Here is a 24,633-nt window from a genome sequence, read left to right as displayed (position 1 = left end):
ACTCCTGACCTCAAGTGATCCACCCACCTCGGCCTCCCAAAGTGCTGGGATTACATGCGTGAGCCACCACACCCGGCCTTATTTTTGTTTTTATTAAAAACTTTTTTTAGGCCGGGCACAGTGGCTCACACCTGTAATCCCAGCACTTTGGGAGGCCGAGGCAGGATTATCACCTGAGGTCAGGAGTTCGAGACCAGCCTGAACAACATGATGAAACCCAGTCTCTACTAAAAATAAAAATATTAGCCCGGCATGGTGGTGGGCACCTGTAATCCCAGCTACTTGGGAAGCTGAGACAGAAGAATCGCTTGAACCTGGGGGGCGGTGATTGCAGTGAGCCGAGATCGCGCCACTGTACTCCAGCCTGGGCAACAGAGCAAGACTCTGTCTCAAAAAAAAAAAAAAAAAAAAAAGTAAATAAATGGAGCCCCTTGGGCTCCATTAGGGACTTGGGCTTTACAATGCACTCTTCCCTCAGTTCTGTCCTCTGTGATTATTTCCCTACTGAAGGTTAAGAAACCGAGGGTCAGAGGAGAGCAGTGACTGGCCCAGGATGACGCAGCTATGAGGTTGTCAAGCAGGGATTTAAATTCCCATCTTCTGAATTCATATCCAGGCATCCTCCCTCCTACCTCAGGCCATGGTTCTCGGGCATGTCCAGCTGCTCCTGTGATCGTCCTCAGCAGAGCATGTCTCACCCTCTGTCCTGGAGGGGTGGGGCCTGGGTCTTGTTTCTTTTCTGACTCTTCCTTAATCTCTCTGGGTCTCCATAGCCTCCCTTACTAAATGTAGGATAATATCAACACCTGCTGAAGAAAACCTTCTAAGCTTCTGCTATCACTTGAATATTCATCCCCTCCAAAACTCGAAACTTAATCCCCGGTGTGGTAATATTGAGAGGTGGGGCCTCTAAGCAGTGATTAGGTTATGAGGGCTCTGCCTTATGAATGGATTAATACATTCATGGATTAATAGATTAATGGTTTAATGGATTAATGGGTGATTGTGGGAGTAGGACTAGGGGCTTCTTTTTTCTTTCTTTTTTTTTGAGACAGGATTTTGCTCTGTTGCCCAGGCTGGAGTGCAGTGGCACAATCTCAGCTTACTGCAACCTCTGCCTCCTGGGCCCAACAGTCCTCCCACCTCAGCCCCCCGAGTAGCTGGGACTACAAGCGTGCACCACCATGTCTGGCTAATTTTTGTATTTTTTGTAGAGATGGAGTTTCACTATGTTGCCCAGGCTGGTCTCAAACTCCTGAGTCCAAGAGATCTGCCCGCCCCCGCCTCCCACAGTGCTGGGATTACAGGTGTGAGCCACTGTGCCTGACCGTACCAGTGGTTTTATAGGAAAAGGAAGGGAGACCTGAACTAGCACGTCAGCCCCACTGCCGTGTGATGCTCTGAGCCCCCTGGGGACTCTGCAGAGAATCACCAACAAAGTTCTCACCAGATGCACCCCCTTGACCTTGGGCTTCCAGGTTCAGGTATTCCATTATAAGCAACAGAAAACAGACTAAGCTCCCTAGGAACTCTCAGGTGAATTTCTCTGTTTTAATAGTTACAACAACAACAACAACAACAGCCATTTGAGGAAGGCTTACTCTGCCAAACACCTTGCTGAGTGCTTTACATTCATTGTCCCATTGAAGCCTCAGAAGAATCCCACAAGCTTGAGACCTCATAAAGAATAATTTTTTTTTTTTTTTGAGACGGAGTCTCGCTCTGTCGCCCAGGCTGGAGTGCAGTGGCCGGATCTCAGCTCACTGCAAGCTCGGCCTCCCGGGTTCACGCCATTCTCCTGCCTCAGCCTCCCAAATAGCTGGGACTACAGGTGCCTGCCACCTCGCCCGGCTAGTTTTTTGTATTTTTTAGTAGAGACGGGGTTTCACCGTGTTAGCCAGGATGGTCTCGATCTCCTGACCTCGTGATCCACCCGTCTCGGCCTCCCAAAGTGCTGGGATTACAGGCTTAAGCCACCGCGCCCGGCCAAGAATAAATTATTAATAAATTAGATCATACATTCCCATTTTGCAGATGAGATTTTTTTTAATGCTCAGAGAGGTTAAGAAACTTGTCCAAAGTCACAGAATAGCCAAATCAAAACTTGAACCCCAACCCTAAGTGCTTACCCACCATACCAAACTCCCTAATATATGTATCCTATAACTGAGTCTCTGGTTTGGGGGTTTACATTTACAGGGAGCCACATCAGTGCTGGAGGGCCTCTCCACCCCCACTCCCTGACTCCCAAGCTACACTGACCAGGGCAATCCTATTCTTAGACCCCACGAACCCCAGAGAGGTCAGCCTGTCCAGCCCCAGTCTTTGGGCCTTCTCCATGAGGTACCCCCCAGAGACCCCACTCGGGGCGGGAAATGGGCCCACTGCCCCCACTCCCCTCCCCCATTTCCCATTGTCCTCCTTCCTGAAAAGCTGGTGGAATTCAGAACTTTGACCCTTCCCTGTGGCCCCAGCAGTGACTCAGGTTTTATGAGGGGCAGAGATGAAAGAGACTGAGGCCCTGGGAAGCCTGACCTGACTCCAGGACCGCTGGTGGCTATGACAGTGTCAGGGACAGGGTTCCTGGAGGGGGGGACCCTGGAAGGTGGAGGAGTTAGATAGAGCCCTGGTCCTTTTCCCAGGCCAGGGCTTCCTGAGAGCAGGACATAGCCAGACACCAAAGGCTCTGGATTTTAGCCTCTCACTGAGGCCCCAACCCACTCCTCGGTCCCCATTAGGGAGCTCCCTTTTTCCTCATGCAACCCCTGCACTCCTCGCTGGGACTCCTCCCAAATGAAGTTTGATGCCCTCGCTGAGCCCCTCCTAAGCCCCTGTCCATCTGCTTCCCACTCTCTGAGCTTCCTTGTCCCTGATGGTGCTTATAGTAAGTGGCAAAGCCTGAGCTCTAACTCATTCATTCATTCAATTACTCACCCATTCAATGCTAATTGCGTCACGGGATGTGCTAGGCCTTGGCTAGACTCAACCAGAGCCAACTTTCTCATGAAGGGTGGCATATTAAGAAACTAGGGGCCAAGGAATTAGACATAAAAACAGGGACATTTGGCCGGGCGCGGTGGCTCAAGCCTGTAATCCCAGCACTTTGGGAGGCTGAGACGGGCGGATCACGAGGTCAGGAGATCGAGACCGTCCTGGCTAACCCGGTGAAACCCCGTCTCTACTAAAAAATACAGAAAACTAGCCTGGTGAGGTGGCGGGTGCCTGTAGTCCCAGCTACTCGGGAGGCTGAGGCAGGAGAATGGCGTGAACCCGGGAGGCGGAGCTTGCACTCCAGCCTGGGTGACAGAGCGAGACTCCGTCTTTTTTTTTTTTTTTTTTTTTTTTTTGAGACGGAGTCTCACGCTGTTGCCCAGGCTGGAGTGCAGTGGCGCGATCTCGGCTCACTGCAAGCTCCGCCTCCCGGGTTCACGCCATTCTCCTGCCTCAGCCTCCTGAGTAGCTGGGACTACAGGCGCCCGCCACCGCGCCCGGCTAATTTTTTGTATTTTTAGTAGAGACGGGGTTTCACTGTGGTCTCGATCTCCTGACCTTGTGATCCGCCCGCCTCGGCCTCCCAAAGTGCTGGGATTACAGGCTTGAGCCACCGCGCCCGGCCAACTCCGTCTTAAAAAAAAAAAAAAAAAAAAGACATTTGGAAAGCGCCATAGGCATCAGGAAAGCGACAGGAGAGCAATGTTAAAGGAAGCAGTCAATCATCAGTTCAGATATTGTCAATGACCTCCTACTAATCAGAATTTAACATCTTTCTCAACCAGCCCAACCCCTGGACAACACCCTTGATAGCCAGTCATTCCACAAGCATGTGGTCATTGGCTTCTGCCTGCATACCTCCAGGGACAGGGAGGTCACCACTTGACAGTTCACCTGCCCCGTCCCCGAACAGTCATGACTGCTAGAATGTCCTTCAGACTCTGCTGGAATGTGCCTGCCTATAGATGCCCCCTTTCGTCCTTGCTCTGAAGACATACCCCAATACAATGACCCAGGATGCCTCTCCTGGGCCAGCAGAAGGGCCCATTCCCAGAGCCCTTTCTTCTGCAGGGCCCCAGACCAGAAGTGGATTTGTTGGCAGCGTGACCTGTGACCTCCAAACAAGGCGTGTGGAGCTGGGAAGGGAGAGGCTGAGGAGGGAATGGGGGGAGTGTGGGAAAGAGCCTTGTCTAACCCAACAAGTCCTGGATTCTCCCCACTTACCTGTGAGTCACCCCCAAACTAGGCCAAACCAGTCCACAGGCCCACATGCAGGCAAACACATGCTGTGTCACACAGACGCAGTCACAGACACACAGAAAGATACCAACACAGACCCACAATCACACAGGTACAAAGATACATCTAGACGCCTACAAAAACACACACAGAGACACACACACAAATACACACTCACCCAAGAAATACAAACACACACAAGCACTCAGAGCCACAAGAGACACACAAATCATGTACACACAGACAGAAACACAGACACAATGACACACACGTGCACACATTCACAATACACACACAGTCAATTCACAGCCACAAGCTCTCTTCTCCTTGAAATTCACCTACCCCTGAACGTGGACACATATGCTTGGATGCTCAAGTATCTTACACATTCCCACTGGCAGTCCCAGCTATGTCCCCCTTCTTCCCCACTCCCATATTTGCCAATCTTGGCCCAGAGAACCTTCTCCCAGGAAGGGGACATAGAAGGATGATGTTTCTGGAGGTCACCTCCTCCCCACTCTAAGTGAGCCCCAGCCTCCCACCTGAGTCTGTCATTATCCACCTGGGCCCAAAATAGCAAGGTAGTGGCAGATAGAAACCACTTCCCCCCAGCTAACCCTACTTCTCTTTCCCGTCCCCCTCTCCAAGGTAGCCTCCTCCACTCACCTTCCCTTTCTCTGTAGCCCTTCTTTCCCAGCCCCTGACTTCTGGGGCATCCAAGCAGGTCTCAGAGCCAGCCTGGGTCCTACATCTCCCTCTTCCTTGGCACGGAACCAGTCACACTGACCCCTGCTTGGAGGACCCCAGCATCCTTGATTCTGCCTCTGCTACCACAACACTGCCCAATCCAGCGCCATGGGAGCCCAGAAAACCCTGGAGCCCACACAGCAACCTCACCCAACCCTCCACTCTCTGCACAGGGCCAAAGAGGCTTCTTCCAGGCAGGATGGAGTGGTGGTTAGGGCATAGGCACTGGAGTTATAGAAACCGAAGTTCAGATTCTAGCTCCTTCACTTTCTAGTTGACTTTGAGCAAGTGACTTAACCTTTCGGAGCCTCCTAGAATTAGGTGGCAGGGGTTGGGATTAGTCCCTACTTCATGGGGTGGTGGGGAAGATTAAATAAAAGTATGCTTAGAAGGCTGGGCATGGTGGCTCATGCTTGTAATCCCAGCACTTTGGGAGGCCAAGGCAGGCAGATCATGAGGTCAGGAGATCGAGACCATCCTGGCTAACATGATGAAACCCCGTCTCTACTAAAAATACAAAAAATTAGCCGGCGTAGTGGTGGGCGTCTGTAGTCCCAGCTACTCAGGAGGCTGAGGCAGGAGAATGGCGTGAACCCAGGAGGCAGACCTTGCAGTGAGCCAAGATCGTGCCACTGCACTCCAGCCTGGACTACAGAGCGAGACTCCATCTCAAATATATATATATTTATATATCTATATTTATATATATATATGCTTAGAAAACAAATTTGCAAATGACAGCCACCCCATCATTCTTAAGCCCCCTTCAAAATCCCATCCCAGGCTCATTTCCTCTTCAGGGTCATCCCTGGGAGGTTCCATGTTCATCCCTCCTTGATAAGTTTTGGGGGACACATCCTTCCACCTCTGCGCCCCCCAGGCAGATTTAGGAGAGTCATTTCAACACAAATAAAACCAAGCTTGGGAAACTCGACGCCTGCTCCTTTGGCTTCCAGCACAGAGCCAGGTGGGGTAATTATTGCTGTCACTGAGAGGTAATTAATAAGCATCCCTGCTATTTTGGCACCCCCAGTCTCTAGAGTTCAAAGTATATTCCTGTAACCACCTCCTCCTTCCTCATTTTCAGCTACCAAATCCTCTCAACAACTCAAGGCCCCGAGAGGTTAAGCATCTCTCCCCGGACACCCAGCACCTAGGCCAGGTGCCTATTCCCAGGCTGGGTCTCTGGCCTCCTGAACAGAACTGGGGAGTGGTGAGTGCTGCGGAGAAGGCGACCCCCCTTCCTGCCCATCCTCTCCCTGACAGGCTTTCCCCTTCCTCAGATGGACAGTGAGGGTGAGTAGCAGTGGGTTCCAGGAGGTAGCCTGTGGGCAAAGGGAGGGAGAGGAAGGAAGGGTTGGAGCAGGGAGGGAAGGCAGAGTCAGCTCAGGGTCCTGAATGAATGGGCGTAGAGCTGGAGAGGCTCAGGGAATAGGCAAAGTCTCAAGATAGGGCAGCCAGGCCAGTCTCCCCCAGTCTCCCCTCCCATCTCCCAACAGAGACCGACCACTACTCACAGTCTGTGTGGGGACCCAGGTGTCCCGCCAGCCTGGAGCTCCTGCTGCTTGGCCGTGCTCCCCTGATGCGACTGGGCTCTCAGCTGGGGTTCCTGAAGCGGGGCCGGCTGGCACCCCGTGATGGGGCGGGGCCCATGGGGAGGCTCCCACCAGCCCTCGGATTCCTCAGGGCCGCAGGGGTGTGGAGCTGGTTGGGCCGGTTCTTTACCCTCCTCCCCAGGTGCTTGCCTGTGCCCCAGCAGTGTGACAGTGATGTAGTAGCGGGTCCTCCTGGAAGAGGGACGCGTGTGTAGGGTCTGGGCAGGCTCTGGCAAGGCAGTCCCTGGGGTGGCAGGCTCGCCCTTTGTCCCCTCTGCCCCGAGGAAGGATGCAGGGTGGGGCAGCAGGGGTGCGTCTTCCAGGTTGCTGGGTGGCTCAGGCCTCAGAGGGACCTCTGGGGCTATGGGTGGAGACTGCTGACAGGTGCAGCCTGAGGGTCCCTGCTCCCCATGTTCAGGAGTAGGCTCTGGGTATGTGGGGTGCCTGGCACGAGCAGGTTCTCCTGAGGCCACTTCCAAGGCCAGGCTCTCAGGCCCCACGGAGGCACAGCTGGCCAGGTCGAAGGCGCTGCCTACCGCTGGCCTCTGTAGGCGCCCGAGGCACTGAGCAGGACCCCCCGAGATTCCTTGTTGCTTCCAAATCCAGAGATCACCATGGCCTCCTACATGGATGTCCCATTCTGAGCAGCTCTGGGCTTGGGCCTGGGCGAAAACAGAGACAGACATTGAGAGAGGGGCACAGTGACAGCTCCCCTTGCCCTCCAGGCACCCCTGGTACCTGGTACCTTCCCTGTCACAGGGAAGCTGAACAGGGCCCTGACACCAAGGTAAGTTGCCCTAGGGAGAGGCTGCTAAGCCACCAGAGCTAGACAAAGGGACAGAGCTCTGGGAAGGCCCTTCAGCATTTAACTCCCCACTTCCCATTGTACATAAGAGGAAAGCGGGGCCCAAAGAAGGCGACGACATGACTAAGATCACACAGCAAGCCAGTGAGGGCTCCCAACTCTCAGGTGCCGCACTCTCTACCAGGTGACAAGGCACCCAGGGCCTGGCCGGCCATGCCTCCCAAAGGCTGGGGACCCCAGCTTCCTCGCAGTCCTGAGGTGCTTCCTCACCCTGGGGCTGAGAGCTGGGCGGGCAGGCCTGCCTCATGTGCCCATGGCCTCCACCCACTCCAGGCTAACAGAGAGACTGCGGCCACCTCTCTTGTACCCTTCCAGCTTAAGACAGCACACCTGGGAGGATGTACCTGGGACGCAAGGGAGCCAGGGAAGAAGGTTCCCCTGAAATGGGACAACATCTGACCGCTTCTGCTCTCTTCCCCTGGGGTCCAGCCTGGCTGTGGGGATAAGAGGAGAGGGCTCAGCACCCCAGACCCAGATAGACACTGCCCCCAAAACCACCCATTTTAAAAGATGGGCTGTGTCCTTGGCAACAGAGGAGGTCAAAATTCCTCCGAGCAGGGGTCCTTGCTGCCAAATGCCTCAATCTACTCATCTATGAAACAGACACAGCCTCTCATTCCCCAGGGGCTGACCACCTCAAGAGGCAAGAGCACAGTGATGAACCTGGAGGCTTGGATCGAGGCAACCTGGGCTTGAAGCCCAGCCCTGCTGCTTCCTATAATAGCTGCAATACCGTTTGCATTTCAGTTTCCTCATGTGGAAAATGGGTGTGATAATAACAGTACCTGCCTCCTGAGAGTGTGGTACAGATGGTACAAGATAGTCCATGCAGAGGGCCCAACACATAACAAGTAGGCAATTAAACACTGGCAATTACTCATGGTATTCAAGACCCAAGAGAGACACATGGCTGCTTAAGCCACCTCCAGAGGAGGCAGGCCTCACTCCTCCAAGGGAAGAACACTCTTTCACTGTTCAATTCAGGGCTCAGGTCCCCACTGCAGATGAGGAAGCTGTGGCAGGAGGTTAAGCCACTAGCCCAGCCTCACCCCTGAGGGGCCATGCCAGGAAGTGGGGAAAAGGGACCAAAGATGGAAGGCAGTCAGGCCAAACAAGAGAATGGAGAGAAGTGAGGCCCCTCTGCCCCTACATCCCTCCCCAGAAGATCCCAGCTTTAGGAAGTCACATTTCCTGAAAGTCCAGGCCCCAACCATGCAGGATGTCCCATATCCATTACTTTATCTCCCGCAACAGCTTTGAGAGTGGAGCATTATTGTCCCCATTTTGCAGAAGAGAACACTGAGGTTTCAAGGAGGAGAGCGATCTGCCCAGGGTCACATGGTGGATCAGTGGCAGAGGGAGGACTGGAGCTCCAGTTGTCTGACTTGTCAGTCCGGGTTCTCACAACCTGCTCAGCCCTCCCAGAGCTCCTGCCCTCCCCCACTCCCCACTCCCCTTTGGATTTTCTCCTACCTTGAGGCTGACATTGCTGGTGGTAATCTGGGCTAGGTCAGAGCAGCTCCGGCCATCCCAACGCCTGGGAAGGAAGCACAGGGGGAAGAGAATGAAGTAGCTTCCTCCTGTGCCAACACTGTCACCCCCAGTCTGGACCCAGGAGTCCTCTCCCCCAACCTTTTTTTTTTTTTTTTTTTGAGACGGAGTCTCACTCTGTCGCCCAGGCTGGAGTGCAGTGGCTGGATCTCAGCTCACTGCAAGCTCCGCCTCCCGGGTTTACGCCATTCTCCTGCCTCAGCCTCCCGAGTAGCTGGGACTACAGACGCCCGCCACCTCGCCCGGCTAGTTTTTTTTTGTTTTTTTTTTTTTTGTATTTTTTTAGTAGAGACAGGGTTTCACCGTGTTAGCCAGGATGTTCTCTATCTCCTGACCTTGTGATCTGCCTGTCTCGGCCTCCCAAAGTGCTGGGATTACAGACTTGAGCCACCACGCCCGGCCTCCCCCAACCTTTTTTCAGGGCCCACAGCACAGCAGAATGAACTCCTAACACATTTTGGGGAAGGTCTATGTGGCAGCCTCCTCTCTGTTCCCTCTCCCAGCTGTCCACTTTACCCCCAGATGCAAAGAAAGAGACAGGAATGGGCTCGGTTGCAAAATGGGGACTGGGCCTGTAATGGGACTGGAATACAGAGAAAGACAGTGCCCCGATAATGCAAAAGTTGGCCGTTTGCTGAGGCCCTCCTGTGTGCCAGGCTTGGCACTAGGCATTGTGCCTACATGATCTCCCCTAAGCCTCACAGTAATCCTAGAAGGTAGATATTAGTGCCCCCTGTTTTTCGGATACAGAAAGTGAGGCCCAGAGAGGTGAAATGACTTGCTTAGACTCCACTCCAAAGGTTGGCTGGACACCACGGCATGAATGGGGGCCAGGTGGGAAAGTGCCTTGGCTCCTCCTCTGCGCACTCTATACCCCCAGCAATCAGCAGGGGTCAGAGGCCCCTGCCTCGGTACCAGGGTCCCATTCCCAGGGCTGGTGAGAACGGAGAGCAAGTGTAGCATGGCCAAGAATCATCACTCTGTCTGCAGAGGGCCTGAGCAACCCCTCCCGGCCCTGCCCACCTCTGACTCATTTGCACCTCCAAGTCCAGAGAGGGAGGGGCAGTGCCGCCTGGGCCTATAGGGCAGGCTTCTGCCAGACAGGGTAAAGGGGGAGGGTGTGTCTTCCAGGCGGGGGCGGGCAGGGCACTGGCAGGGTGTGGACACCCCGGGGCACCCAGGCTTCCAGGCATAGGGTGGCTAGGCCCTCTCCTCTCTCTTTAGGGTGAGAGAGCAGTACAAATCCCTGCCCTCATTTTGCCCCCACCACACCCCCACTCCCCCTGGCGCAGGCTGAAGACAACTGTGCCATGATAAGATCAGAACAAATTGCCGGGTAACTGGGCAGACACACAAACACCCACGCATGAGAGCACACCCCATGCTCTTCACGGATGTAGGGCCGGTGAGCTGCGGGGCTCTCGGATTCTCAATACTGCCTTCCCTGCCTTTCGACCTGGCCTTCCACAGGTTTTTAAAGTTTAAAAAACTTTAAACAGAAGTTTTTCCTTCTGTTTAAAACATTTTAAAGTTTTGGCCGGGCGCGGTGGCTCAAGCCTGTAATCCCAGCACTTTGGGAGGCTGAGATGGGCGGACCACGAGGTCAGGAGATCGAGACCATCCTGGCTAACACGATGAAACCCCGTCTCTACTAAAAAATACAAAAAACTAGCTAGGTGAGGTGGCGAGCGCCTGTAGTCCCAGCTACTTGGGAGGCTGAGGCAGGAGAATGGCGTAAACCCGAGAGGCCACCCCAGCCTGGGCGACAAAGCGACACTCCGTCTCAAAAAAAAAAAAAAAACCTTTTAAAGTTTTAAAGGGGCACAAGGGGCCAGGCGTGGTGGCTTATGCCTGTAATCCCAACATTTTGGGAGGCCGAGGCGGGTGGATCACGAGGTCAAGAGTTCGAGACCAGCCTGTTCAATATGGTGAAACCTTGTCTTTACTAAAAATACAAAAATTAGCTGGGTATGGAGGCACGCACTTGTAGTCCCAGCTACTCAAGAGGCTGAGGTAGGAGGATTGCTTGAACCTGGGAGGCAGAGGCTGCAGTGAGCCGAGATCATACCACTGCACTCCAGCCTGAGTGACAGAGTGAGACTCCATCTCAAAAACAAAACAAAATGAAAAAAGAGGGCCCAGGCCTGGTAGCTCACACCCATAATCCCAACACATTGGGAGGCCAAGCCAAATCACTTGAGCTCAGGAGTTTGAGACCAGGCTGGGCAACATAGCCAAATTCCAACTCCACAAAAAATGAAAAGATCGGGTGGACGTGGTGGCGTGTTCCTAGCTACTTGGGAGGCTGAGGCAGGAGGAGTTTGAGGATGCAGTGTCCTATGATGGTGATACTGCATTCCAGCCTGGGTGACAGAGCAAGACCTGATTCTATTAAAAAAAAAAAAAATTAAAAAAAATCAAAATAAAAGAGAGCCGGGTGCAGCGGCTCACACCTGTAATCCCAGCACTTTGGGAGGCTGAAGCGGGCAGACTGCTTGAGTCCAGGAGTTCAAGATCAGCCTGGGGAACATGGTGAAACCTTATCTCTACAAAAAATCAGCCAAGCATGGTGGCATGTGCCTGTAGTCCCAGCTACTCAGAAGGCTAAGGTGGGAGGATCACCTGAGCCTGGGGAGGTCGAGGCTGAGATGCGATAGTGCCACTGCACTCCAGCTGGGGCAACAAACAGAGCAAGATTCCATCTCAAAAAACAAATAAGTAAATACATAAAAGACATAAGAGCACAGGGAACGTTCCACATTAACATCCAAAATCGTGGTACCTTGATACATATATTTTTATGCTTCAAGATACTCATGCACACTTATTTGATCAACTACAACACTCACTGACACACACACACACACACAAAACCCCTCAGACATCAGCTACCAGTGCGCAGGCTCAGAGAGGTAAAGCAATCTGCTCAGGGTCATATAACCAGTGGCACCTACAGCTAGGAGCTAGGCCCCCTGGCTTGCAGTCTGGCAGTCTCTGCAGGCAACAGAGCTTCAGAAATATGGGCTCTGGAGTCAGACTGCCGAAGCCTGTGTCCCGGCTACACCACATCCCAGCTGTGTGACTTTGGGCAGGTGATGTGACCTTTCTGAACCTCCATTTCCGTATCTGAATCATGCAGAATACCTGCTTCATAGGGCTGCTGTGAGGATTACGTGAGATAATCCAGGTGAAGTATGAAGCATGTGGCAAATAAAGGCTTATTGTTGTTACAATCTAGAGCTATCTCCGGGGTGGGGACGATGGAAAAACCTCTCCGTGGCATCTAAGGGCAAATGCAGTACAGTCTCAGATGGAACCTGTCAGGTTCATGACAAAGGGATATGAAGATCAGCTGTGATGTGAGAATCAAAGTCCACAGGGGAGGAACTTTGCCCTTAAACTGTCTCTGCCTGCCTGACTTAGGAAATTGTCCACGTAGGTTGTAAAGTTTTAAAAGAGCACAGGGGCCATTCCACATTCACATCCAAAATCGTGGTACATTAACACACACACGTATATATATATATATTTTAGACAGTGTCTCGCTCTGTCGCCAGGCTAGAGTGCAGTGGCTTGATCTCGGCTCACTGCAACCACCGCCTCCCGGGCTCAAGCGGTTCTCCTGCCTCTGCCTCCCGAGTAGCTGGGACTACAGGAGCCTGCCACCACCCCCGGCTAATTTTTGTATTTTCAGTAGAAACGGGGTTTCACCATGTTGGTTGGCCAGGATGGTCTGGATCTCTTGACCTCGTGATCCGCCCGCCTCGGACTCCCAAGACACACATATTTTTATGCTTCGAGAGATACACATACATGCTTATTTGATCACTACACTCTCTCTGTCTCTCTTTGACACACACACACACACACACACACACACACACACACACACGGTCTAGGGCCCATGGGCGCCCCACTCAGCCTTTCTCCATTTCCCCTCACCTATCCCGAGATGTGGTCTCCGAGGTCTCTTTCCCGCTGTGCTCCCTCCGGACCCCTAACCCAGCCAAAAAGCCGGCCAGGCAGGCCCCCGGGCCTCCGCACCGCTCGGCCATGGCGAATGAAAGACCCGGGGCTCGGCCGTCGGAGCACCTGACCGCCGGGGCTACCCGCATCCGCTGCATTTGCGGAGAAATGCCTCCTCTGGCCCGCCCCCCTGAGCAAACAGCGGCCCCACCCGCAGCCCATGCGGGCAGTGACCGGATCCAGATGCTGCCCATGGCCTGGGTCACTCTCCAGGACCCCCCAACCTCATTGTTCTCTCCCCACCTCGGACCGCAGACCCCAGACTTTCCGCAAGAGCCCAAGCCCCCACCCCGGGGGCGTGGTTCTCCGCCCGGTCCGCGCTACATCCTCAAGCCCCTGGAGGCGCCAGGGCCCCACGCAGCCCCGGGTGAGCTAGCCGAGAGCAAGACCTGCAGGAGGCCGGACAGGGAAAGTGGCCTGGGGCGAACAGAGACCGGGAGGCGGAGCTGAGCGAGGGGGCTCCCCCAGGAGCAGGAAGGGCTGGACACGGGGACAGGTCCGGGGGGCGGGTCCGGAATGGGCGGGGTCTTGCCCATTGGGCAGGGTCTAATGCGAGTGGTTGGCGTCCCGCGCGGGGCCCAAGGTGTGACACGGGTGGGCTTGGAACCGGGACCTTAGCTACTGGTGGGGCCGAAGTCCACCCTGCCATCGTTCTGCCGTGGTCAGTAGGGCTTGCTCCTCCCTGTGGGAAGCACCTACGGCCGGGAGCGGGCATCTCGTCACCACCGCGGTGGAGAAGCTGCACAGAAACCCACGGGGTGCGGACGACGCCACCTCCTGGAAGTCGGCCAGAGAACCCCACTCTGTCCGCAAATCGCTCTTATTTAGTAACAACTGTCATCGATTGTGATCCTAACCAGGGCCTCCTGCCTCCCAGGCAATACCCTTTTCCGCCTGGCGCTGCCTCTCTGACTCCAGTGGGGATGGAGAGCACTTTGTACATTTCAGGGGATCCTCTGGGCCTACAGGTAGAAGGGCCATCAGGCCTCAGCTCCCCAGGGTCTCTGCCAGTTCTTCTCTGCCTGTAGCCCTTATCTGGCTGCAGCCTCCACGCCTTCCCTGAGCCTGGCACCTTGTTAGCCCAGAGTGTTGTAGTAACTTGACCCGGTTCACAGACGACATCATGCTTCTGGGTCGTGAGTGGACGCTGATATCTTGAGTCTCCTTCTTCGATACCCCCACAATGGGGCAACCCCCCCCCAGCAACGACCATGCAGGGAGTACCGGCTGAGGGGCATGTGGCCAATAGGAACGGTGAAATCCAGGCGGTGGGGGCAGCAGTACCCTCTGCACAGGTGTTGGAAACAGGACAATGTGCCCAGACTGGGCAGCACAGTTGGCACCCTGTAGCGCGCTGGAGGGCTAGACTGTCCGTCGTTGAGTAGACAAGGAAGGCCTGGTCCTAGACAGGGAGTGGAACTCAAGCCCAGCTGAAGCAGATGGCTGCAGGCACCCACGGCACACACAGGCAGCACAGGCTTTTCCTGGCTGAGTCCCCTGACCTGCTCCCAGGCAAAGCGTGTGGTCTGGCAAATACACAGTGGCTTTTCCCCACTGCCCCCACCCCCCACCTAACTGTTGAAGCTCAGGAAGCCTCAATGCGTGAGAGAAGAAACATTTTTAATTGTTCTGGCCCTGCCCCCTCCCCAGGGGAGTCCCAGCACTGCTCAGGCTCACTGCTTTTGCTTTCCCCTGGGATGCTGAGGACACTTTGACCTTGTCTATGTCACAGCCCACGTGTTTCTCTGATGCCACCGCCATAAGATCTAGTGCCCCCTGGTGCCATTGGGCAAGGCAGGCCAGAGAGGCCAGGGGCAGCTGGGTGTGCACCAGGCCACAGGGCTGTGGGGCATGCAGCCGATGGTGCAGCTTCAGGTGGATGTGCTGGGTGAAGCGACTCCGGCAGACGCTGCACTGGAAGGGCCGGGTCCCTGAGTGAAGGCGCAGGTGGGTCTTGAGGTTACTGGAGCTGCTGAAGCGCTTGTGGCACACCTGACGGGAACGGGCCCTGGCATCAGCTTTGTCCTCTGGGCTGGCTCAGGCCTTCTACTCCCTCTCCTCATCTTGGAAATACCCATGACCCACCTCTCTTTCCCTCCAGGCCTGGAAGCTCTTCCAGTGATTTCTCCCTGAGTCCCACAGTATCTAACACATTAGAACCAGGCCGACTTGGGTTAGTGTCCTTCTCTTACTCCATGTGTGACCTTGTAAAAGTGACTTCTCCTCTCTGAGCCTTCCACTCCTCATTGGCAACATTGGTTATTAATAACTAGCTTCATGGATATGGTGGACTGAATAAGATAATCACATAAAACTCTTAAGTGTGAAGCTGCAGCTTCAGTGGATGTAATTAACTTTTACAGGGGGCTGCCACATGCCTGCAGTTGGTTTCACCTAGTCTTCCCCAGGACCCTAGGGAAGCATGACCAAGTACTAGTACAACTTCTATATTATAGTAAGAAAGCAGAGGCTCAGAGGAGTGAAGCCACTAGCCAAAGGTCACATGACAAGCTGGAGACAGAGCTAGGATTTGAACACAGGTGGCCTGATTTTGCAGCCCAGACTCATAATCATGGCACTGCTTTCATTTCTGCCCCTGTAAAATGGGAAAGAACCCCCGCCTTTCTGACTTCCTGAGGGATGTGGCTGGGCTCACAGAAGGAGGGAGCTGACATCAAGCTGATAGTTTTTCTACTTTGATACTACGGGTACACTGCAGCATTAACTCCTCCAACAACTCAGGGAGGTAGATAATAGGTATCCATCTACTCTCCATGACCTCCAACTTCATTGTTCTCTCCCTCCCCCAGGCCTTTGGAGTGACCTTCAGTATTACCCATTCCAGGCTGAGAGGGGTCATTTTCAATTTTCACTCCCCCTTCCCATCTCCACTTGCTCAGGAGGACTGGGGAATGGAGGCTGCAGGTGCCATCCCTCCAAGGGCCTAAAACGTCTCGCCAGCCTATAGGAGTACAGAGTAGGGGGAGGAGGATCTCACCGAGCACTTGTGGGGCCGCTCCCCAGTGTGTACCAGGTGGTGCTTCTGCAGGTGAGCGAGCTGGGTGAAGCTCTTCTGGCACAAGGCACACTGGAATGGACGCTCTCCACTGTGCACACGCAGGTGGACCTGAGTCAGATGCGGGAGAAATGCTGCCAACTGCCCAGCACCCCCAGCAGGGCCTGAGGTCCTCTCCGAATCTCTGCCCACTTCCCTCTCCCTCCCTGTCATCTCCCTCAGGGCCCATTATCCCCAGGATACCTCCACTCTTTCTGCTGCCCTGCAGGGGAGATGGTAGTGGTCAGAAGGCCAGGTAAGAGGTACCCCAGGTATGTTGTGGAGCACTGCTATTCAAAATGTGGTGCACATTGGCCGGGCGTGGTGGCTCACACCTGTAATCCCAGCACTTTGGGAGGCTGAGGCAGGAAGATCACCTGAGGTCGGGAGTTGGAGACCAGCCTGACCAACATGGAGAAACCCCATCTCTACTAAAAATACAAAATTAGCTAAGTGTGGTGGTACGTGCCTGTAATCCCAGCTACTTGGGAGACTGAGGCAGGAGAATCACTTGAACCTGGGAGGTGGAGGTTGCGGTGAGCTGACATCGCGCCATTGCACACCAGCCTGGGCAACAAGAGCAAAACTCTGTCTCAAAAAAGTTTTTTTAAAAAATGTGGTTCACAGACCAGCAGCGCTGGTATCACACTTAGGGAGCATGTTAGAAATGCAGGTTCTCAGGCCCGGCCCCAGACCTGCTGAATCAAAAACTCTGGGAGGGCTGGGCACACACACGCTCATGGCTGCAATCCCAGCATTTTGGGAGGCCGAGGAGGGAGGATCAATGGAGCCCAGTAGTTCAATACCAGCCTGAGCAACATATCGGGACCCCATCTGTACAAAAAAATTTAAAAATTAACCAGGTGTGGTGGTGTGTTCCTGTGGTCCCAGCTGCTGGGGAGGATGAGGTAGGAGAATTCCTTAAGCCCAGGAGTTTGAGACCAGCGTGGGCGACGGAATGAGACCCCATATGAAAAAAAAAAAAAAAAAGATAACTCTGGGGCTGGGAGCTACTCTGGAGGCTGAGGTGGGAGGGTCGCAAAAACTCTAGGAATCTGCATGTTTACTAGCTCTCCAGGTGGTCTGAGGCTCATGAAAGTTTAAGAACTCCTGCCCTGCAGAATCCAGTAAGGCTTTTTTCCTCATAACCACAACGTGCCCTCAACTTCAGAGCTAGCCGGCGAGCGCACAGCTTCCGGCCTTTGCTAACGCACTGAGATGCGCCCCTGGGCGCCCCCTGCTGGACGGTGCGGATGGTGAGGCCAATCGCATCGGCGGTCGCGCTGATTTGTGGGATCCCACTTGAAAAAGGTTGGTCATAGGACTGTGGTCTAGACTCACCAAAATCTACCCATTCCCTCATCTGACTGCCCAGAAAAATAACTAAGAAGCTTAACTGGGAGTCCAGAAAGGATAGTTGTCCAGGAAAGGGTTTCTTTGCCCAGAGCAAATGTTGAGAGACTGAACCTAACACTACCATTAAATCAGGGTAATCTTAGGCAAACGCTGCCCATTAAAAGCCTCAGTCTCCCCATTTTAACCTAAATGAGACGATCTCATAGGCAGTCCTCTAGGGTGGCAAGGACTTTGGTGGCCGTCTTATCCTATATTTCTACCCAAATGAACCATCCAAGGTCACTTGGCCCTAGAGGTTGCCCAGGAGTGCCTTCTAGCTTTGAGGTCCTTGCTTCTAAAAGCAGACTGGGGTGCATGGGGGGCCCTGAAAGATGGTGAAGGGAGCAGCAAAGCCCAGGAGGCAGGTACCTTGAGATTGGAGAGCTGCCCAAAGCTCTTGCCACATACGTTGCACTCGTACAGGATTTTGCCATTCTCCTTTTTCAGTGGGTAAGGCAAGGCTGCAGTGCCTGTCCGGGAATTCAGTGGGACTCGCTTTGCTGGAGATGCCATACCACCATGCTCCAGGCCTGGGGAGTCGGTTGGGGCAGCTCCAGCACCTGGATTTCGGGCCTGGGAAGGCAGGGCTTGGCCAGAGGCTTGGAAGGCCCCTGGGTAGGGAAGCAGGGTCTCCCACCGAGTGCTGGGGTGCCCAGGCTCATTGGCCATCATCAGCAGGCTAGGCATAGCCATTGTGGGGCAGGAGTTGTCTTGAGGCAGCATGAGGAGGTGGGGACATTGGTCAGAAGGTAGGGCCCCATAGGTGAATAGGTGGGGTGGAGGCAGGAGAAGTGGGTATCCAGGGTAGAAGGTGTGGAGGAGGAATGGGAACTCCTTGGAGATGGAGTTGGCAGGGGGGCAGGGGCAGAAAGCCAAGGGGCTGGGGCTCTTTCTGTTCTGCAGTGGTGGTGGGGAAGAGCTGTTATGAGGAGAGAAGGCTGGGCAGGGGGCCCCATCGCCAGCTCTTTCTGGCTGTTTTCTCAGCTTGTCCTTGTTCCGTGGGTACTTGAGTGTGAGTTTCTTATCATCGGTGGAGATGGCATGCAGCCCTGGTGGCTCTTGCTCTAAGCAGGAAAAGGAAGGCGGTCAGGTCCCCACAGTCTGGGGTGAGGTTCTGTCCTCCATCAAACCTGCCCCGCTCAGGGCTGAGAAAGACCTCCAGCCCGCGAGCCTGCTAGCATTTTTGTAGTGCTGAACAATTTCAGGGGGAGAAAACAGTTCAAGGTCCCTGTTAGACACCCAGGTTGTGAAGTCAAGTGGGCAGATGGATAAATTGGGTTGGAGTTTAAAGGAGAGCTCTGAAGTGGAGACATAAATCCAGGTGCCATGGGTACAGATAAGATCACATAAGGGTGAGGCTAGATCTGCTGTGTCCAAAATGGCAGCCACTGGACATGTGACTAGATTTACATTAATTAAAATGATTTTAATAAAAAATGAAGTTCTCAGTTGCGCCAGTCATATTTACAGTGCTCAGCAGGTATGGTGTTGGACAGCACAGGTATAGAATGTTCCCATTATTGCAGGGAATTCTAACAAACAGTGCTATTCTAGATAAAGAGTATTAAAATGAAAAACCTGTTAAAAAGTAAACTGTCAACAGGTGTGGTGGCTCATGCCTGTAATCCCAGTGCTTTGGGAGGCCAAGGCAGGAGGATTGCTTAAGCCCAGGAATTTGAGACCAGCCTGGACAACAAAGCAAAATCCCATCTCTACAAAACACTAAGGAAATTAAGGCCACGTGCAGTGGGTCACGCCTGTAATCCCAGGACTTTGGGAGGCCGAGGCAGGCAGATCACCTGAGGTTGGGAGTTTGAGACCAGCCTGACCAACATGGAGAAACCCCGTCTCTACTAAAAATACAAAATTAGCTGGGCATGGTGGCGCATGCCTGTAATCCCAGCTACTTGGGAGGCTGAGACAGGAAAATTGCTTGAACCTGGGAGGCAGAGGTTGTGGTGAGCCAAGATCATACTATTGCACTCCAGCCTGGGCAACAAGAGCGAAACTCTGTCTTGAAAAAAAAAGAAAAGAAGGCCGGGCGCGGTGGCTCACGCCTGTAATCCCAGCACTTTGGGAGGCCGAGACGGGCGGATCACGAGGTCAGGAGATCGAGACCATCCTGGCTAACACGGTGAAACCCTGTCTCTACTAAAAAAATACAAAAAACTAGCCGGGCGAGGTGGCGGGCGCCTATAGTCCCAGCTACTCGGGAGGCTGAGGCAGGAGAATGGCGTGAACCCGGGAGGCGGAGCTTGCAGTGAGCTGAGATCCGGCCACCGCACTCCAGCCTGGGTGACAGAGCGAGACTCCGTCTCAAAAAAAAAAAAAAAAAAAAAAAAAAAAAAAAAAAAAAAAAAAAAAGAAAAGAAAAGAAAGAAAATTAGCCAGGTGTTTGTGTCATGTGTCTGTAGTAGTCCCAACTACTCAGGAGGCTGAGGAGAGAGGATTGCTTGAGGGCAGGAGTTGGAGGCTGCAGTGAGCCATGATTGTGTCACTACACTCCAGCCTATCTAAAAAAAAAAAAAAAAAAGCAAGTTGTCTTGTGGTTGGATCCTTATTTACTCAATCTCACTGAGCTGTTTCACTCTGTGCTCTGTGCTGGGGTCCCAGAAATAAAGAACACAGCAAAAGAGTCCTTGCCCTCCAGGAGGTCATTGTCACATAAGGAAATGGTATGTTACAACAAACCTAGAACCCAGGTAGAGATGAGATCCCACTTTTGTGGATGAAGAAACCAGTCCTCGGTGTTGTGTCCAAGTCCATAGAAATAGAAAGGGCAGAACCGGGACTCCAACCCCAATTCCCTGACTCCCAGCCCAGTGCTGTTTTTTTTTTATTTTCTTGAGACGGAGTCTCATTCTGCCACCCAAGCTGGAGTGCAATGGCACGGTCTTGGCTCACTGCAACCTCTGCCTCCCGGATTCAAGCAATTCTCGTGCCTCAGTGCTTTTATAAGGCCCCTCTAGGGCTGGACAAGGTGGCTCACATCTGTAATTCCAGCACTTTGGGTGGCCAAGGCAGGTGGATCACCTGAGGTCAGGAGTTCGAGACCAGCCTGGCTAACATGGCAAAACCCTGTCTTCACTAAAAATACAAAAATTGGCCGGGGGTGGTGGCACATGCCTGTAATCCTAGCTACTCTGAGAAGCTGAGGCAGGAGAATCGCTTGAACCCGGGAGGCAGAGGTTGCAGTGACCGGAGATCATGCCATTGCACTCCAGCCTGGGCAACAGAATGAGACTCCATCTCACAAACAAACAAACACCTCTCTAAGCAGACAAAGTACCATCCCCAACCCCCATGACCTGGGCTATACCTACACCAGCTCCCACACACACATCTAAGAAGCCAGTGCCCAGCTTCTCTGGCTCAGGTATCACCACTGGAAAGCCCCCTGCACCCTCAGGCCAGAATTCCAAGGCCAAAATGTGGAAGTACAGTATGCCTAAGGCTCTGTCTTCATCAGTGACACTGCATCGTCTCCACCACCCATCCCCAAACCTAGCAGTCCCCCCCAGCCTCCAGCCTCTGCCAGGCACAGGTGCAGCCCCGTGCCCTGGGCTTACTCATGCTCAAGGTGTCCTCTTGGAGGCCCTGCAGGGCTGTGCCAAGGGGTGCCGGCCGTGGGGTGCACAGGTTCAGGTTCAGGTCCTGTAGGCAGGCCAGCAGCGCAGACCTGCCTGGTGCCAGGGGCAAGGGACACAGCCAGCTGGCACAGGATGGACCATGAGCATCCACTGTGTCTGGAAGTGGTCTGCAGGCTGAGAAGACCTGGAGGGCAGGGGCAAGGGGTTTGGGGGCTGGTGACTGGGACTCCATGGGTCCCTTAGATGGCCCCTACCCCTATTTTGGTTTCCAAAGGGGAGAATAAGCTAAAACAGCCACCACAATCCATATCTGTCACTCAGATGACATCTCTTCCCTCATCCAAAGATCTCTTTCCCCCAGAATTTTCCCACCCATTGCAAGATTGCCCTCCTCCTGTCCCCAGGGCCCCCTCTAGCCCTGTTCTCCCTCCCTGCCCAACCCCATGTACCTCTGACCACCCTGGTCCCTAGTGTATCTCAGACCATCACTGTAATTTGAATGGCACCACAGTGAGCCCAAAGACAATCCCCATCAAAGACTACAAACTCCACAAGATGGCCCTGAGCCCCCGCTCACTAAGGCCTAAGGCCATGGTCATAGCAGCCAAGCCTGCTGCATGAGGCTTCCCCTTCTTATTCCCCACAGGAGAGTCTGGGCCCCTGAGGCATGGGGAGAGGGTCTGTGGCTCCTCAAAGGAACATCCCTATGATGTGCCTGGACTAGGGGGTGCTCAGGACTGCGGAGGAGGTCCAGGTCCCTTCAGACATTCCCCCTTTTCCTCCTAACGTCACCTCCTACTATAAGCAGACTACCCACAAAGGTAAGGCTGGGATTCTACCTTACCTGGTCACCTCGGAAGAGCTGGAAGTCCAGGCTGGGAGACAGGGAGCCCCCTGTACCTCCCAGGGCCATGGGCCTGTGGCAGCAATCCAGTTGTGTGGCTGGTTCTTCCTTCATATCCCCATTACCTGCTGGGAAACAGGTGAGTTACAGGTAAGCTGTGGAGGTCCTGCAAATAGGAGTCTGAGTTCTAGGACTGGCTGTCCCATTAACGTGCTGCGTGACCACAAGCGATTCACGTCCCTTCCTGGACTCAGTTTCCCTATCTGCAAAATGGGAAGGTTGGTCTAGTTGATGTGTAAGGATGCTCTCACTGTTGACATTTAGAAGCCAATGATGCTCTCCTGGTAGGTGTGGGAAGATTAAATAGAGATTGGCCAGGTGCAGTGGCTCAAGCCTGTAATCCCAGCACTTTGGGAGGCTGAGATGGGAGGATCTTTTGAGGCCAGGAGTTCCAGACCAGCCTGGGCAACATAATGAGACCCTCATCTCTACAAAATAAAAAATACAGCGGGCACGGTGGCTCACACCTGTAATCCCAGCACTTTGGGAGTCCAAGGCAGTTGGATCACCTGAGGTAGGGAGTTCAAGACCAGCCTGAGCAACATGGTGAAACCCTGTCTCTACTAAAAATACAAAAGTTAACTGGGCATGGTGGTGCACGCCTGTAATCCCAGCTACTCAGGAAGCCGAGGCATGAGAATCACTTGAACCCTGGAGGCAGAGGTTGCAGTGAGCCAAGATCGTGCCACTGTACTCCAGCCTGGCAACAGAGTGAGACTCGTTCTCCAAAAAACAAAAGAGGAAGGCCCTCCATTCCAGCCTGGGCAACAGAAAAAAAAAGGGAGGCCCAGGCGGGTGGATCACCTGAGGTCAGGAGTTCAAGACCAGCCTGGCTAACATGGTGAAACCCCATCTCTACTAAAAATACGAAAATTAGGCCAGGCATGATGGTTCATGCCTATAATCCCAGCACTTTGGGAGGCTGAGGCGGGCAGATCACCTGAGGTCAGGAGTTCAAGACCAGCCTGACCAACATGGTAAAACCCCGTCTCTACTAAAAAAACAAAAATTAGCTAGGTGTGGTGGTGCGCGCCTACAATCCCAGCTACTCAGGAGGCTGAGGCAGGAGAATCGCTTGAACCCAGGAGGTGGAGGTTGCAGTGAGCTGAGATCATACCACTGCATTCAGCCTGGGCAACAGAGCAAGACTTTGTCTCAAAAAAAAAAAAAAAAAAAAAATTAGCTGGGCGTGGTGGCTCATGCCTGTAGTCCCAGCTACTAGGGAGACTGAGGCAGGAGAATCACTTGAACCCAAGAGGTGGAGGTTGCAGTGAGCCGAGATCACATCGCTGCACTCCAGCCTGGGCAATAGAGTGAGACTTGCTCTCAAAAATAAATAAATAAATAAATAAGCTGGGTGTAGTAGCCTGTGCCTATGGTCCCAGCTACTCGGGAGGCTGAGGTGGGAAGATTGCTTGAGCCTGGAAGGTTGTGGCTGCAGTGAGCTGAGATTACACCACTACACTCTAGTCTGGGTGATGACAGAGCAAGACCCTATCTCAATCAATCAATCAATCAATGGAGATTAGCCATTCGGAAGTGAAGAGCAGAGCTGTCTTGAGAGGAGAGGAAGGCCCTTATGGAGGTTACTTCCAAGAAAGTGCAGCGATCTGAGGAAACATTCCAGATTCTTCAGGGCTACAGAGAAGCCACCCCCTTCTGTGCTGAGAGGGGTCCCTGACTCTACCAACCAGAGGCCCCCCACCAGGGGGAACCCTGCATCCCAGCTCACCCAGACAGCTCTTCTGGACAGCTGAAGACACCTCAGTGTCCTGTCACCCAGGCTGCCCAGCTCAGCGCTCTCACCAGGGATAAAGCCTGAATGAGTGGACCAAGCCCCTGGATGCCCCTGACTGGCCTGACAGAGAGACGCGAGTGCCCAGCTGTCTGCTCACCCAGCACCAGGCTTCTCTGCCATCTTCCACCTGAGGCCACACAGCACAGAGATCACTTCAGCCCAGCAAATGTCCTAAGACCCCTTCCCTATCCCCTCAGGGACCACCCTTTGAATCTCAAATGCCTCTCAGACCCTAAAACCCTCACTCCAGTGTCTCAGCCCTCCAAAACCCTTTCTCCTTTCCCTCTTTCCTCTCTCCTCCCAACACTGCTTCAGGTCTCAAAGCAAATACCATTGCCACCCGAAGGGCCGCTGGCTGTGGGGCTCTCCATTCGGCGCTGCAGCAGTGCTCCTGGCTGGGAAGGAAGGAGGTGGGCAGCCAGGCCACAGCTGCCTGTGGCTGAGGCCCCGGTGGGAGTGAGAGATGGCAGGAAGGTGTTACATTTGAAGTTGCCACAGATAGGAAGTGGGGGCAGGCAGGCCTGGGGGCCCTGCAAGGCCTGACAAGGGGGCACCATCCACTCAACTTTGCCTACCTGGGGCAGCTCTGGAGGACAACCTGCTGGTGTACATTGCAGTGAACTGGGGCTACTGGAATTTCAGGATGTGTGTGTGAGTGGGGCGGGCTGTGATTTCTGTTCTCAAAGAACCCAGATGGCTGGGCAGGAGGACAGAGTAGGGCTCAAAGGCTGGACAGGGAGGCCTTCTGTGGAGGGGAGCCAAGCTGAGATGAAGACAGGCATTGATGACAGGGAGACAGTGATGGTGACAGGTAGGGACAGGAACAGGCAGAGACAAGAACAGGCAACATAGAAGGATATGGAATGAGACAGAGAAC

At 53.7% G+C, this 24,633-nt stretch overlaps 2 protein-coding genes across 7 annotated transcripts in view; both read right to left on the bottom strand.

The window, feature by feature from the left end:
- Positions 1-13,101, bottom strand: part of CRYBG2 (crystallin beta-gamma domain containing 2) — a 41,156-nt gene extending 28,055 nt beyond the window's left edge. For 3 of the 5 annotated variants that reach the window (XR_013405612.1, XR_003724354.2, XM_015131966.3), the window contains exons 1-4: positions 12,931-13,101; positions 8,911-8,974; positions 7,782-7,871; positions 6,495-7,234 (exon numbers count right to left, since the gene is read on the bottom strand). Coding sequence is in view for 3 of the 5 variants with exons in the window: in XM_015131966.3 (XP_014987452.3) it covers positions 6,495-7,234; positions 7,782-7,871; positions 8,911-8,974; positions 12,931-13,043 (1,007 nt within the window). In the remaining 2 variants the exon portion in view is untranslated. Of the gene's footprint in view, positions 1-632; positions 783-6,494; positions 7,235-7,781; positions 7,872-8,910; positions 8,975-12,930 lie in introns of those variants that run through there. The other 2 variants (XM_015131967.3, XM_028837623.2) reach the window with 2 other exon arrangements.
- Positions 13,102-14,613: 1,512 nt separating this feature from the next.
- Positions 14,614-24,209, bottom strand: ZNF683 (zinc finger protein 683). 2 transcript variants are annotated; one of them, XM_077968088.1, is made up of 7 exons: positions 24,088-24,209; positions 21,899-22,026; positions 21,034-21,238; positions 17,834-18,528; positions 16,013-16,141; positions 15,100-15,159; positions 14,614-15,006 (listed from the first exon to the last, which is right to left on the bottom strand). In XM_077968088.1, exons 1-7 carry the CDS (start codon positions 24,125-24,127, stop codon positions 14,635-14,637), a joined length of 1,629 nt encoding a protein of 542 aa, XP_077824214.1. In that variant the 5' UTR covers positions 24,128-24,209; the 3' UTR covers positions 14,614-14,634. The 2 variants fall into 2 exon arrangements, with proteins under 2 accessions (XP_077824214.1, XP_028693416.2); XM_028837583.2 differs by lacking the exon at positions 15,100-15,159.
- Positions 24,210-24,633: the final 424 nt, after the last annotated feature.

The sequence above is a fragment of the Macaca mulatta genome, chromosome 1 (assembly GCF_049350105.2).
Source record: "Macaca mulatta isolate MMU2019108-1 chromosome 1, T2T-MMU8v2.0, whole genome shotgun sequence".
Taxonomy (NCBI): domain Eukaryota; kingdom Metazoa; phylum Chordata; class Mammalia; order Primates; family Cercopithecidae; genus Macaca; species Macaca mulatta.
The sequence above is the reverse complement of the archived record's forward strand: the minus strand, read 5'-3'. Positions and strand labels throughout refer to the sequence as shown.